The sequence below is a fragment of the Loxodonta africana genome, chromosome 6, assembly GCF_030014295.1.
Source record: "Loxodonta africana isolate mLoxAfr1 chromosome 6, mLoxAfr1.hap2, whole genome shotgun sequence".
NCBI classification, from domain to species: Eukaryota; Metazoa; Chordata; class Mammalia; order Proboscidea; family Elephantidae; genus Loxodonta; species Loxodonta africana.
The window spans coordinates 76,366,993-76,382,351 of record NC_087347.1 but is presented as its reverse complement, the minus strand read 5'-3'; the positions used below and the strand labels follow the sequence as shown (position 1 = coordinate 76,382,351).

The window sequence follows — 15,359 nt, the reverse complement described above, 5'->3', positions numbered from 1 at the left end:
CCGGAGCTTTGGTTTGCACAGGGACTCTCTCTCGTTCCAGTAATAGATAATGCACATTCCTTAACTGCAGAGGGGAGAGCCTGTCCTTTTTGCTCTTAGGTTTTATCTTTTTGCTTTAAACCATCCTGTACTTTTTCTCTAGTCAGCTTCTTCACCTTCTTTGAGTCTTCTCTGGATGAGAAAATTTGATTCTTTTCTATGCCCAAGTTTCCTCCTCAGCCTCAAACTCCAGGAAATGCAATATTCTTCCCTTTCTGTTGTTTACCTGGGCTTACCTGATCTTACTCGGAACCTTCAATGCTGACAGCTTTGTCTAAAGATCAGACTGACCCGCTTATATTTCTAGCTGTGCATCTGGGTCTCCCCCCGCCCCCGCTCCCCCGGATCTCAGACAAGATGGCATGTCCTGTAGCCATGCAGTCTCTTGCTGACTTTGCCACACAGAATCTCCTCCCATGACCTACTTCTAAAGGAGACTGAGCTTCCTGTCCTAAAACCCTACATCCTATCTTCTCATGGCCTTTTTTCTTTTGGCAAACACTGTTTTCTAATTGATAACTGTAGACCTGCCTCACTGAGAAGTGTGCCCCTGGTTCATACTTACTTGTTTTGGGTTAATAACCTACTTCCCCACCCCAGGTGTGATGTTAGCATACAATTTCTGTTCTTACCAGTGAGATTTTAAAACACCATTGAAAGTAGTAACTTCATAAATACTGAAATGCAGTTAAGTATCCCATCCAATGGGGAGATGATGTTTCACATTTAAAACAGCATATGCAATGTCAAGTTTCTCAGTCTGCCTTCTTTTGAGGCATTAGTCATCTTGGGGGAAAATGCCTGTGTATGTCATATTCCTGTCTTCCAGGGTGGAAATTTCCTTCCAGGATAGAGCTCCATGGTCTCCAGTATTGAACTTATAATTAGTTCATTCTCTGGAGGATTTTCTCCTCTTGATGTAGAGGCCTCTTTGTCAGTCAGACTTCTGTTAGATGATGATAGGAACCGCAGGGCAGCTCAGTGCATCACGGGACAGGGAAATGTTTGCTGAGATCAAAAACGTTTAGTCTCTACCAACAAGAACACTTAAAAATCCATGTAGCAAGCCCACAAGAAAACAGCAGAACGTATAAAAGGCTGAATACTTAAAAAAAAAAGTGATGACAGATACAGATCCTGAGTTTTGATCTAGTTTTGTCTCAATGTGTAGGAGAAGATTGTTCACCCTCATGCTTTTCTCAGCAAATTCACCAGTATTTTGAGTTTTTGCCTTTTCAGCTGCTTTTTTCCAAGTGTGTTTTATTCATTGGTAAATATTTGTCCATGACTTTTGATAAATACCTCCCCCTTGCAGGCATCTGATTTTTTTGGTTATGAAATGGCTGTGTCTTGACAGCGTTATCATATGGGAAACAGAGAGTATGCAGGAGCTGCCAGCTCCAGAGAGCCCAGCGCAGAAGCCTGACCTTGCTTCTTGCTAAGAAATGTCTCTTTTTTGCCTGCTTCTGGTGGAAGCCAGGCAGGGAGATTGCAGCAAATGGCTGCAACAACCTGTGTCTAATGTGGTGACACTAATGAATTCTGAGAATTAATCTTCAGCCAAGAAAAGCATGATGGAAAGTACTAGAATTTCAAATTAAGTAATGGATTGACTTCCTTCAGGCTGGAATTTGTTTCCTTTTATTCTTCTGGTGTACTTTTCAATCATATTCAAACCACCCACCATTGCTTGGTAAATTCAGAGTCTTTAACATACATCTCTTGGTTATTTAAATTTTTTTACTCTTTGGTTTTTTCTCTTAGTACAGAGACAACCACACCTTAATCCAGATTTTAAAAAATGATTTTAAAAATCTGGAAATGAAAGAATGAATTACCTACAACTTTGGAAAAAAAGTCATATCCCTTAATTTAGTACTTACTCGATTTATTTTTTCCAAAGGAAAAGACTTCGAGATCCAACCAGTTGCTGTTGAGTGTGTGTAACCCCTTGTGTGTCAGAGTAGAACTCTGCTCATAGGGTTTTCATCAGCTGATTTTTTTTGGAAGTAGATTGCCAAGCCTTTCTTCTGAGGCACCTCTGGGTACACATAATCCTCCAGCCCTTTAGTTAGCAGCTGAATGTGTTAACTGTTTGCACCACTCAGGGACTCCAGAATTGAGATCAGGGAATATAGTTCCCCAGTTGGGGACACTGTGTCTACCTCTGAAACAACAGCCTACAGGTAGGTGTCTCAGATGTGCTGACAACATTGGCTGAGAGGAGAACTCTGCTACCCATTCTGAAAACATAGTACTGCTTTCTTACAACAGAGCTCTCAAGGATGCCATTTGTAGGAGCGCTGGTCCCGTAACACAAAAAAGAAGGGTCTGTGGTCAAGTAAGTTTGGAAACATGGACTTAAACAAAATTGAACTGTTTTCTTTACCCCAGTGCTCCTAAGAAACTTTAATATGCTCATATGCATTATAAAACTCCAAGCTTACTTGGTTTGGAGAATGACCAATGTTTCCCAAACTTCTCTGACCAGGAAAGTACCTTTTTTTTTTTCCAGTGGAATGTCTTACATGTCTAGTGTTTGACCCAACTCACCTCCCAAACTCACCTGTCACTGGTGGGCATCCGTTTCTTATACAGAGTTCAGCACTTTATGCCTCGTCTTGTAAAAGCCACCCAATCCCCGGCTGGGGAGAAATACTCTGCGTCTGGAATTTGCGATTCCTGGTTTATTAAGCAATCCTGAAATGAATAAGCAGAGCTTTTGGTTTCACATGTTTGTTATCCCAATCAGGTTAGAGGAATCTATTTTGCTTTTAAAAAGAACATGGAGGCTGCCAGGAGTTCTAAGGATCTCAGCAATCAATTCCATCTTCATCTATTAAATCCCTGCCTGGAAAGAGTAAAATGGAAATGATGAGCTGACAAAGTTAAGCAGTACGAGTTTTGGGCACCAAATTCCAAAGTCTTCAGCAATAAAAGAATATACCGGAGTTAAAGTTGGTAAAGCAAATAATTGCTTCTGAATATTCAGAGGAGGCAGTTTAGGAGTTGAAGATGGATGTTCTGGTGGCCTCCTGAGTAGCTGTCTACACAGCTTGCCTAGTCCTTCTTCTTGAATCACTGATGGGGTTCCCCAACCTTGAAATGCCCTCGACCTCTTCTCCTGCAGTTTAGTGCCAAAACTTCCCTCAAAACCTAGCTCAATTCTTACAAGCTCCAGGAAGCCTTCCCTGGCTAGAACATCTCTCTCTTCTTCTACCCCAGTGTTATTCTGCACGTTGTGTCTCTGTGCTGTCATTAGCGACACAGAGCGGAGTAGGAAGGGTTCTCCTGATGAAGTCAGGGATTGGCCTCCTTACTATCAGCATGTTACCTCAGTTTCCTCACATTTTAGAAGGGGTTAGAATAGAAAATATCAATCCCTGTACCTCCGAAACCCTGTGCTTTTGTGTTTTCGTTTCTTATCCTAAATATATAAACGAACACTAGCTTTTGCTGTTTTCTATGTTTCTCTTGTCCTTCTGCCTTTCCAATTAGACTGTGGACCCTTGAGGAAAAAGGCCATCAGTTTTTATTAATTTGTGTATTTTGGTTGAATATTATCCTGTGCAATAAATGTTTGCCGAGTAAATGAAATGATATGATACCAATACCCTGGTAATACAGTAACGTGTGAATTTTAGCCACATCGTCGTGTATTTGCTCCTAAGGTAGAATGATATCTTTATTTCCTCTATCAGTAAAATAATAATTCAATTTTGGTCTGGATCCCCATGAGAAAAAGTTTAAAAGAATATTTTAGGACAAGGCTGTACTCTGAAGGTCTTTGTGCCCTTCTAAAAATCTTCCAGTGCAGTCGGATAGGTCACAACTCTACTTAGCATTCTTCCCATACACATTTAGTTTCAATTTTGCTGATCCTACAGCCTGAATTCATCCCACTCAGTATTACTGAGAGAACTAAAAGATCCTCTTGACCTTTGCTTCTGGAGAGTGGATTGCCCACCATCTTCATTTTTTTAATCTTCAAGAGACAACAGATTCACTTGTGAGTTCTTTGTCTGATTGTCTCCCTTTATAAATTAGACCCCACTTCTTACCCCTTCTGTGGTCTAGAGAGATACTGTTTCCAGAAAAACAAATGATCGTGCAACCTTGTTGGCAGCCTTGCTTCCCTGCTGGATGCTAACATTGTGAAACAAGATAGAACACCTTTAATTGCATCCCAAGATTCCAGTAGAGGCCTACTTTCATAAAGCTGGGGTATGAGTTTCCTGATCTCTCTCAAACTGTACCCAGGGAACTTTAATTACTGAAGTACCAGAAGGGCCTTGTTTTCAGGCCTAACCTGGAACACTGTTCCAGGTCACCTATGCCGAGGAGGAAAGTAGAGGCACTTTCAGCCCATGTTCCCATTCATATTCTCTGAATTTTTCATTAGTTGCCGCACCTCCCACTTTCAGCCTCAGCCCTATGAACTTACTCATTTGAAGTGTTCACACTGGTTACCAGGTGGTTGAGGGTTGTCCCAGACCTCTTGGTTTTCTTCCTTTTTCACCGAGCATTACTAGTAGTCAGATGAAGCTCTAGCAGTTAATGCTACTAGAGCAGAGAGAAAGTAATAATAATAATAATAAAATAAAGAAAAGAAAAAAGAGTGTGCGGGGTGGGGAAAAATATTCCATGGGGAAACTTATTAAGAAATCTGTCTCCCGATATCTGAGGAAATACTTCAGTAAGGTATGTTTATGTGGTGTTGAAGGACAGACTTAATGTCATCTGCCACAGATCATTGGGCAGGCTTAGATGTAGGACTCAGTGGTTCCTGAAATCCCGTCCTACACATCCCCTTCTGCGCCTGGAAGGTGTGCAAAACCACCATGTTCATCTTCAGTAGGAGCTCTCAGAGGGCTTGGACTGGTTTTATTTTAAGAGCTTTTGTACGTTATTCCCGAGGCTGGGAGTAGGGGCCATGCGCCTATTTTACTGAAGATAAAACTACCTTTTAGGTTCCTTTTTTTCAGGTGCTTTAGAAAACATGGTTATTAGCATTTACTTTCCTTTGGTGGGCACATACACAGATGAATATACATGGACTCTAGGGCAGATTACAGATGTAAGGACAGTAACGCAGTGTTTAAGTGTGTGCACTTCTTATTTTTGGTAAGAAAAATAATAGATTAGACAAAAGGCCCCTGAACCTATAAAAGTCAAATGATTGATTTCTTCCCAAGGCCAAGCAGGGGTTACATATATTGTCCTACAGGCAGCAGAATGGATATAATCTAGGTTCTGTCTGTTTTTCTAGCTGAAAGCTCCAGTTTCAATAGATAGAGAATCCTTGGAATCAATTCTAAAGCAGGCTGACTGGGAAATATACCGAATTATCTTCTCAGGACTAGAAGGTGTGGGAAATGAAAGTGGTTTAGAGTGAAAAACTGCCTAGGTTAAAGCTTTATGTAAACCCATGGTTGAAGATTGTTTAAGGAACTCTGCTTAGATACCCAGAAAAGATACTCAAGGTGAGGCTGAACTTTTTTCATTTGTCAGTGCGTTTCATTATGTGAACTCTGTTATGTTTTAGATTTGCTGGCATGTTACTCTTGGGAAAACTGGAAATTTATTTCATGTAGTGGGCAAAATGGTATCCCATATTTATCCTAAGCCACCAATGTGAGCTCAAGACTAATTGCTTATAAGGGCGGATGTTGAAATTTCTTCCCCTGCCAAAGGCTTAAATAGAATGAAAATGCAGTGGTAATTGGAGGGATAGTCATCAGATTCAATTTCACTAGAAATTTCCTTGTGTCAAAATGATCTTTAATAACACAGAGCAGATAGCAAAATGTATTAAACCATTGTTTCCTTCGAAAAGGGCTTTGAATCTGAAACAGAAAGTGGTTACACCGGTGCTGTTTCAACCAATTAACCGCAGAGGAGTTTAAATGCAACCTGATTTTTGCCATTTTCAATGGACTTTTTGTTCTCTATGTGCATAATTCTATTCCAGTTCATCTGAATTATACTGCAGTCACTTCCCTGTTCTGAGGTTTTTATGCTTCTTTAGAAGACATTAGAAATCAAGGTATTCAGCTTTCTCTGGGTGGTTTTCTTTATGATTGGTTTCTTCCCTCGTAAGCTCTAGATACATGTTCCCCAAATAATGAAACATTTCATATTTTAGGTTTTAATTGAGGGGATAATATTTAATTCTATTTATTTCTAAAATAAATAGACTAATCAGCTTTATTCCACCGAAAATATTTATCTGTAATGGAAATTCAGACAGAAAGTTCAGTCTGACCAGTCTTCCCCCCCGCCCCCCCCCCCCAGTGTTTGGAGTACCTCAAATTAAATTAGTGATAAAAACTGATCCTGTGTTCAATATTTGCTTAAAACAGAATAGAAAAAATGTCTAGTGTTTTAATTAATTCAGTGAATAGTTATCTTTTTCTCTTTTGCAGTACATATTAATAAAGAAAGGACTGTGTAGGTTACTGATTTAGAAATGAGCTTTCTTGCCTCCTCTCACATTTACAGAAGGGATGTCTAAGACTATACTTTGGATTGTTTGTTGATTTTTCAAACAGGTGTCTCATTAAGGATTTTGAAAAGCGGCCTTCCGTTGCACATCTCCTCAACCACCCGTTTATTAAAGGAGCCCACGGAAAGGTTTTGCTTCTGCAAAAACAGCTGGCCAAGGTCCTCCATGACCAGAAGCGTCTAAACCCTGTTGTTAAAACCAGGTACCGTACTCAGCATCTTCCTGCTGCTTCTGTTTATAAAAACAGCATGTCCTATGTTTTGATTTGCCCAGAATATTACTGCTAATCATCACATCCCTGCATTTTTGAGAGTTCCATTTTCGTTACGTTAAGTACTCCATGCCTAGTGGATGAGAGCAAGAGAGTGTCAGACACAGGCTGCCGATTTGTGCTTATATAGCTAATTTCTCTCCACCGTGGTGAAATCTCCCTCAGCCCTCTCTAGTTAAAAACAACAAACATATACGTTTGTATTGAATATAAATGTGAATTTATTTCCAATAGAGGTTACTATAGGAGAGCAGTCACAGCTGAGACTGCTTGAATGGTCTTCACTTGGCCATTGCAGACTGGAGAACAGAAATGTAGGTTGTAAAGGGATTTTGGAAACATTCAGAGTTAAATACTGAAGGTGTTTTTTTCTAATGTGCTCTGATACAGCTTCGACATTCATTAAAAATTCCTTAAAGGCAATTTAGTGTTTTTAAATGATCCCCATCCTCAAATATTGTCTTTGCTATCTTTTTAAAGCAACTGAGATTTGCCATTTTAAGGATAGAGGTTTTTTTTTTTTGTTTTTGTTTTTTACTAAATAAATGTTTATTTTCAGTGGTAATTGCTTAAAACAGTATTCTGTGGTGGTCTAGAAGAAATACATCTTTGGTTCCTGTCCAGAGGGTGGCAGAATTTCTCTTTAAAAAATCTTTTTAATGTAAATAAACCTGCTTCCCCTGCTCAGCAATTATTTGGTTTTATAAAACTGGCCAGGCTGCAGATAAGCTCCAGTTCATTATTATTGAAAGAACATTTGAAATACCAGAGGTGAAGAAAATAAAATACCAGAATTCACAAGTTCTGGAATTATTCATGTATTCTGCAGGAAACTATTTACAAATCAAAAAGCCAAATATTGGTGGGCGTCAGAACTCTTGGGGCTGGAGAGGTAGTTTCAAGGTGACTACATCTTGCTGATTCCCTACCTCCAACCAGCTTCCTTTTTTGGATAGCTTTTACCACTGCCATGTCTATGGCTTGCCTATGTAGGGTAGAGAAATGCAGAGAAATTCTTGTGACTTGATACCGTTTTTGAAGCTGTAGGAGCTTGTATTTAAGCCCCAGGAACTGCAATTCCTTTTCCTCCCTGCTTTTGTTACTAAACCTACCCCCTGCTCTCACTACCGCCTCCCCCCCCTCCGCCCCCCGCCGCAAGCATCACCACCAAAGAATAAAGTAAAATATACACCAAATAAAATACAAACACCCCATTCAAATGATGCAGATCATATCAGACGTCTCCTCCCCCTCTCTCTGCTCTCAGGTCTGCGATGGAATCATTCCTCAGACTTAGTTTGCAAAGTTACCCAGCCTTTGACATTTACTTGACTTTGCCTAGATTCTCCTTTTAAAAATCTTTGTCCTTTTACCGTAGAAAATCACGACTCTGACTCCAGGCTCTCTCGCTCCTCTATTTTTGTTAACTCCTTTGATGTCACACACTTCCTGTGGTGGCAGAGGCTTCTCACAGGGTCTTTGTCATCTTCACTTTCACTTAGCAGTTTGTGGTTCTTTGAACAGTCATAAAAAAAAAAAAAAATACAACCTCACAAATAGGTATCAAAACTTTAAGCAGCCACATCCTTTAGGATGTGGGGAAGTTAATTCCGAAGGAAACACAGCACGTCATTGACTCTTAAACTCCCACCGACTGTTACTTCCTCTTAGCAACTGACCAGGAGTTGGTTAAAAAAAAAAAAAAAAAAACCAGGAGTTGGTTACGGAGATGTTTTTTAAGCTCATCAGGAAAAATTTTCAGAAAGAGCAGACATCAAATATCATTTGATGCCGGTAACTCAAAGTATTTAAAGTTTGAGGTTTCCAAGTTAAGGTTGAATAAAAAATGAAGAAAATTGAAGTGAGGGCATCAATGAGTGAGGCCAATACAACTCATTGCTTTTCTGTATAATTATGGTCACCCAGCAGGCGGTACGCTGCAGTGGTTAAAGCCACTGGCTCTTCCAGGTTTGAATTCCAGCTCAGCCACTTATTGGACAAGTTATTTAACCTTTCTGTGCCTTAGTTTCTGCATCAACGAAATGGAGATATTTTGAGGGTTAAGTTAGTCAATACACATAAAATGCCTAGAATAGTTCTTGATACAGAGTTAACCCTCAAAAAATGTCAGCAAGCAGTAGAAGTATCCATGCATGGTCTATTAAGAGCTATCCAGTTCTTTTTAACACTAACTGCCTTTTGGCCTTAATCTGTGCAAATTCATCTGTATTTGCTTACTGTACAATATCATGATAATAAACAACACTGAGGTACCGGTGAATGTAAAAAATATCAATTTCTGTTATTCCAAATGTAATTTATTCATGTATTCATCCAAGAGACATTTATATGCATGTATGTGTCGGGCCCTATGCTGAACACAGGGACTACAAAGGCAAATCAGATACAGTTCCTGATAAAGAGCTAGTAGTCGATTGTGTGATACAGTCAAAGAATCAGATGAGAGTAGCTCCGTATGAAAAGTGCTTGGATAAAGGAATGCCTGGGATAAAAGAGCACCTGGGAAAGCCACCGAAACAACCTGGGGCTGGGATGGCTGAGGAAGGCCCCCTGGAGCTGTTGGGAAGGCAGTGCTTGAACTGCCCTGAAAAGCAAATAGAAGATAGTTGGGAAAGGGGGGTATTCTAGGTGGAGGGGGCAGAATGAGCAAAGGACAAAGGCACAGAGGCTGGAGAGAGCTTGGGAAATTTCCTGAACAAGTAGTTGGCATGGCTGGAGAGTGACTTGGGACAGATGGGATGGAGAGACAAGGGTTGGCAGGAGCCTGATAATGATAGGCCTGAGGAGCTTGGATTTGTTCCTTAGGCACTAGGGAGCCTCTGAAGGGTTTCAAGCAGGGGAGTGTCCCAGGAAGGTTATTCTGATTGCAATGTAGAGAAAGGAATGGAGGGAGCAAGGCTGGAGGCAGAGATGTGAGTGAGCCAATCATGACAATTTACAAATGGTGAAAGATATTAAGAGAATCCTATTGTCCATGTATAATTGCCTCCATGAACAGCCGCCTCTTTTGCCTTGAGACCGGAAGAACTGAATGGTGCCTGGCTTAAATCTTTACTGAACGTTTTTTCTGTAGAAGAATCCTGATTGTAAACTGGGTGGGGGGGGTGGGGGTGGGGGAGTAGGATGTGGAGCAGAACTTCAAGTTTTCATGGAATCCAGACTCTCCGGAGCCACTGAAGTTGAAATATTCCCCAAAACTGTTGCCCTGAGGAAATCGTTAAATCTTAAACCGAAAATATCCCCGGAAATCATCTTTAGACCAAACAGTAGTTTAGTTTAATTAGAAAAGAATGTCAGCCTTGAACTTTTGTGTTCTTGCAAAGAATTATATGTGATCAAATTGATAAGAGCAATTCAAAAGTTAGATGAGAAACTTAGGGGACAGTGAGTTTTTGTTAATGATGATAAAACAATTCAGAAAAGGATCTGGAGAAAGGTGGCACAACTTGAAAAATGTAACCAGTGTCACTACACTTTTCGTGTAGAAACTGTTGAATTGTTGTATGTTTTGCTGTGTACAGCTTCACCAAAAAAAAAAAAAAAAAAGGTAATGGTATTGACAGGACGTAGTTGTAAATTGGTTGAGGGAGATTAGGGAAAAAGGTAAGTGTTTCAGGACCTACCCAAATTGGCTGCCTCGCTACCCTGGTTCACACTGCAGTGAAACCAGGGCTTCGAACCAGTTCACTATGGTTTAAACCCCTGCTGAGAATTTGCCTTTCCACCCCAGATATTCTGAATCAGAATCTACATTTTAACAAGATTCCCAGGGCATTCTTATGTATAATAAATTTTGAGAACCACTGCTCTACTAGTGATTCTCAGGATTGGTCCCTAACCAGCAGCATTAGCATCGCCTGGGAACTTGTTAGAAACACAAATTCTTAGCAGGGGTTCAAACCAAATGAACTGGCTCGAAGCCCTGAATGAAATAGAAGTTGCACTGAGACAGGGACTAGTCGAAAGTCTCTACTCTCCCTTCATTACGTATTAAATGCAATGCCAAGTGATTCTAGGTATTACAGAAAGCTTCTAGCTTTCTGCCTAGAGTTTTTCAATGATCCAAATAGTGCTGGACTCCCAGCTAGAGCAAATTGTTTAGTTATAAGAAATGATGCAAAGGAATGATACCTATAATCTACAGGGAAAACTGCCTTGCCGTCTTTGCAAAGACAGGGAATGTTTGTCACTTTTAGTACTTTCCCCAGGGGAGAAAGAAGTCTGTAGTGTGAGAGGGTTGCAGGGAAGAAGGCAAGTTATTAAAGGATGGGAAAAACTTGGGCAGACATCTTTATGTAGAGGGAAACATTGAATATAGAAGAGAAAGGAGATCATGGCTGTCTTAGTTATCTGGTGCTGATATGAGAGAAATACCACCAAGTGGATGGTTTCAACAAACAGGAGTTTATTCTCTCACAATCTGGTAGGCTACAAGTCCGAATTCAGGGCGTCAGCTCTGGGAGAAAGCTTTCGCTGTTGGCTCTGGAGTATGGACCTTGTCATCAGTCTCCCCCTGGACTAGGAGCTGCTCAGTGCAGGGACCCCAGGTCCAAAGGATGCACTGTGCTCTTGGTTCTTCTTTCTTCATGGTGTGAGGTCCCCATGTCTCTGTGCTTGCTTCTCTCTTTTATATCTCAAAAGAGATTGGGTTAAGACACAATCTAATCTTATAGAGTCCTGTCTCATTAACATAACTTCTGCTACTCCTATCTCATCCCAAATCCTAATATTGCAGAGGTAGAACTTACAACACATAGGAAAATCACATCAGATGACAAAATGGTAGAAAATTCACACAATACCAGGAATCATGGTCTAGCCAAATTGATACACATATTTTGGGGGGACATACTTCAATCCATAACAATGGCAGAGGAAGCAAGAGGGAGTGGAATCAAGGGCCTAAAAAGAAGATTGGCCTTAGAGATAGAATCTCTAAAACAGATGTCAAATGAAATAAAAATGGAGTCATGTGCTTGACTTCATTGTAGTAGACAAAGGTGGTGGAATACAGAACACCCCAACGACTTGACTTTACTGAAACTTAAGCCTAGCTTTCCTGTAAATCAGGTCACCCTCATTGACCAGTGAGATTCTGACAGCTCTTCCACACTTGTTACCCAATGAAATTCTGACAGCATTTCTTTTCTTCCTCATTTTGCCAGTAAAAAGCTGGGGTTAGAACTGGTTTGTTCTGGTTCAAACCCCTGTTGAGAATTTGCATTTCTAACAAGTTCTCTGCTGATGTTACCCAAGGCAGGTCCTGCTCAGGTGCAGCTTCTCATCAAGTTTATTGCAAGTGCCCAGGCAGGGAGCAAGGAGACGTATACCTCAAATCAAGCTCCAAAAACAAAGGGAGGCAGAACCTTTTACACCATCTCTCACAAGGAAGTAATACAATCGTTATGGACTACGTAGGTTATCATGATGTGCAGGCGCAGTAAGACAAATTGCATTTTTTCTCTGGCATTTAGGCTAGTAAACTGGGTTTGATCGGCCTGAGCTACACATGGAGCTCTGAGGACAATGTACAGGAGAGGCTGGTTCCCCTTGGTCTGAGCAGCTACCAATTGAGCCACACCCAGTGGTATCACTTAAGGCTTTGTTTGATAATAGCTAAGCAGGTCCTGGCTGCTGTTGGTTATCATTGAGAATTTGCATTTGCACCCAGAGATACTGAATCAGAATCTAGATTTTAACAAGATCCCCAGGTGATTCTTTTGTATAACTTCCTGGGAACTTGTTAGAAATCCAAGTTTTCAGCAGGAGTTCAAACCCTACTGAATCACTGAATCAGTTCAAAGCCCTGATGAAAAGCCAGTCACTGCTGATAATTTGCAGAGTACCTTTGCACATTTGGTTTGGTGCTACTTGATTCACGAGTCTTCTGCCTGAATGAAACGCAGCTAATAGATTAATTTTATTAGTGACTCAGTTTTCTTTTGACACAGGGAGGGATTAGATGAAAAGGCCCAGAATATTTGAGGGGGAGAAAGTTCTATGAGGAAATTCATATTGAATGACCTTTATCTTGCCAGAGAATTAAGGAAAGTGTTCTCAGAGTTGGGAGTGGGCTGTGTACTCCAGGGAAGTATTACATCTTTGAAATAGACATTATGAGGTATATGATAGAGTCAATTAAAGATTGATACAATGATTTCTCAGTAACACAGAAAGCCCAGGTGGAACTTAAACTGAGTAGTATTCTGTTGTGAAGTCAATGTTTAAATTAATGCATGTAGAGCATTAGAGAGAGCATTTAGCACTACAAAATCTCAAGAAGTGTACCATCACCACCACCAACTTTCTCATCCGTCGTTTCCAGCAACTCTTAACAACAAGGAATAGGAGTAGAGAATGCAGTTATTGTCGTCTTTTTTAGGCTGGACATTGACTTAGATGGATGTGATAGGTGAACAAGGGGGTAAGGGAATCACAGTATTAAGAGCATTCTTGAAGTTCTCTTGAGGTATAGGAGAAAGTGAAGTCAGAAGGAGTTTATTGACTTTGAGACTAGGAAGGGTGTAGGTCAGTAGATTGGCAGTTACAGTGAAGACAATGACAGGATGGGAGGCTGTGGTGAGAAGGAGAATTTCAGAACTGAGATCTTGGGACCTTTTGAGAGATGATTGGGAATATTACTCAGTGATTAAAGTGAATGTACATAGATGAACATAGTTTTAAAAATCATAATGTCGAATGAATAGTCTGGCAGAGCTTCAGTGGAATAGAAATAAAAGTGAATTGAGGAACCCTGAGATGGGAGTGTGAGAAGAATTGCAAAGAGATTGGTAGGGAATGGGAAAACCAAAGACTGACATCAGGGGGAGTGGTAGAGAGAAGGGAACTGGGTGTCACAAGCGCTAAGAGGAAGGAGTTTTGCAGATAACAAGGCTTTCCAGAGGGGATGGTATAAGAGCGGTTGTGAATTTAAAAGAGGAGAGATTGGTTAGGGAGAACAATGGTTGGGAAAGGCAGAAGGGAGCAGGGATGATATGCCCTCCCTTCTCCTCCCAGTGAGTGGATGGAAGGTGGAGTTGGGACAAGAGTGTTGTGGGAAAGTGGTGTGTTTCAGATATGATGAGGAGCTAGAACAGGCATTCAAGAACAAGGCTGAGAAAGGAGGTGGTAGGGGGGAGTGTTGACAGTAGAGCAGAAACTGCACTAGGGCTTCAGGTGTGAGTCCCCCAGACTCATCCCTCTGGGACTAAACATTTTACCCCTCTGAGTGATATGTTTCTTTGTAAAATCATGCTGGGATCCATTCCCCTTTTACCTCTATATATATGTAGGACGACAGAAGCACATGTGGAGAAGCTGCTTCATTCTGTTTGAGATTTGATACCATTACTTGTGTTGCCAGCTGAAAACCCCAGGTTTTTCTTGGTGTGACTTCTTATAGCCAATAAACAAGAGGCTGAGGTGGGAGATCAGAAAAGATGCCTTCATTTCATTTGTACCAGGAAAGGAACAGTTGGGGTTGTTGCCTCCAAGACTTTTCTCAGGCAGCTTGGGGAGATGGGCTTTTATAGAGAGCCCACAAGGAAATGTAAATTTATCATGAGTATTCAGGACTGACCTTCAGACAGGGGCTCAGAGCTTGGGGATGAGTATGCATTTTCTTTAGACAAGAGTTCCATCCCCCAGGATGGAGGAAGAGGTTGATTTTCTTTCCTTAGGATGTTAAGCCTCTACCCAGAGGCTGGTTGAGGTCATAGTGGCCTGTTTTGTGGTTATCTTGTCAAGGACCATTTCAGAAGGAAGTACAGTTTATTCTGCTCGGTGTAGGAGGATAAGCCAGGGCAGGTGTGTCTTAGAAGGGTTGGGCTCTGAGGCTACCTGCCTCATCTGTTGCTGATTATAGTGTGTGGTTGAAACCATTGGAATTTAAGTTTTTCCAGTACTGGTAATTTATAATTTTCCCATGGCATGTATTTGATTCAGATACTTTACAGCAATTATGAATCCAAGGCTTATTCTCTGATACCAAAAAAACGAAACAAAACAACCAAACCCAGTGCCATTGAGTTGATTCCGACTCAAAACAACCCTGTAGGACAAAGTAAAACTGCCCCATAGGGTTTCCAAGGAGCAGCTGGTGGATTTGAACTGCCGACCTTTTTGGTTAGCAGCTATAGCTCACCATAGCTCTTAACCACTGCACCACCAGGGCTCCAAAGTTCAGCGAAGTAGAACGGAAAACATGCTTTTTATCATTTCTTGAGAGTGAGAGAAGAGCAAAACCATTCTGGATGCAAATGGGGCAGGAAGGTGCCGGGTTTGCTGTGAGTGGTTCCCTCCTGCTCACCAACATCTTGTCACTGACTCAACTGTAAGCCTCGGTAAAATTACAAGACTCTGAATGTCGCGCCTCTGCAGGGTGGCTTGGGACTAGCCGAAACCACAAATGTTAAACCTTCAAATGCCAAGGGTCTACTCTATGTGTTGCGTGGCGGCAGAATTAAGTTGCTGGGTGTTTTCTGCTCTGTTTAATGGATTTTGATTCTGCCCTTGTGGTTTGCC

The 15,359-nt window shown here is 41.1% G+C and overlaps 1 protein-coding gene across 1 annotated transcript in view; it reads left to right on the top strand.

Moving 5' to 3' along the window:
• The window catches only part of MYO3B (myosin IIIB), a 557,666-nt gene that overhangs the window by 182,686 nt on the left and 359,621 nt on the right, over nucleotides 1-15,359 (top strand). Inside the window, 1 exon segment of the mRNA XM_010602840.3 lies at nucleotides 6,591-6,746. Within this exon segment, the coding sequence (XP_010601142.3) occupies nucleotides 6,591-6,746 (156 nt within the window).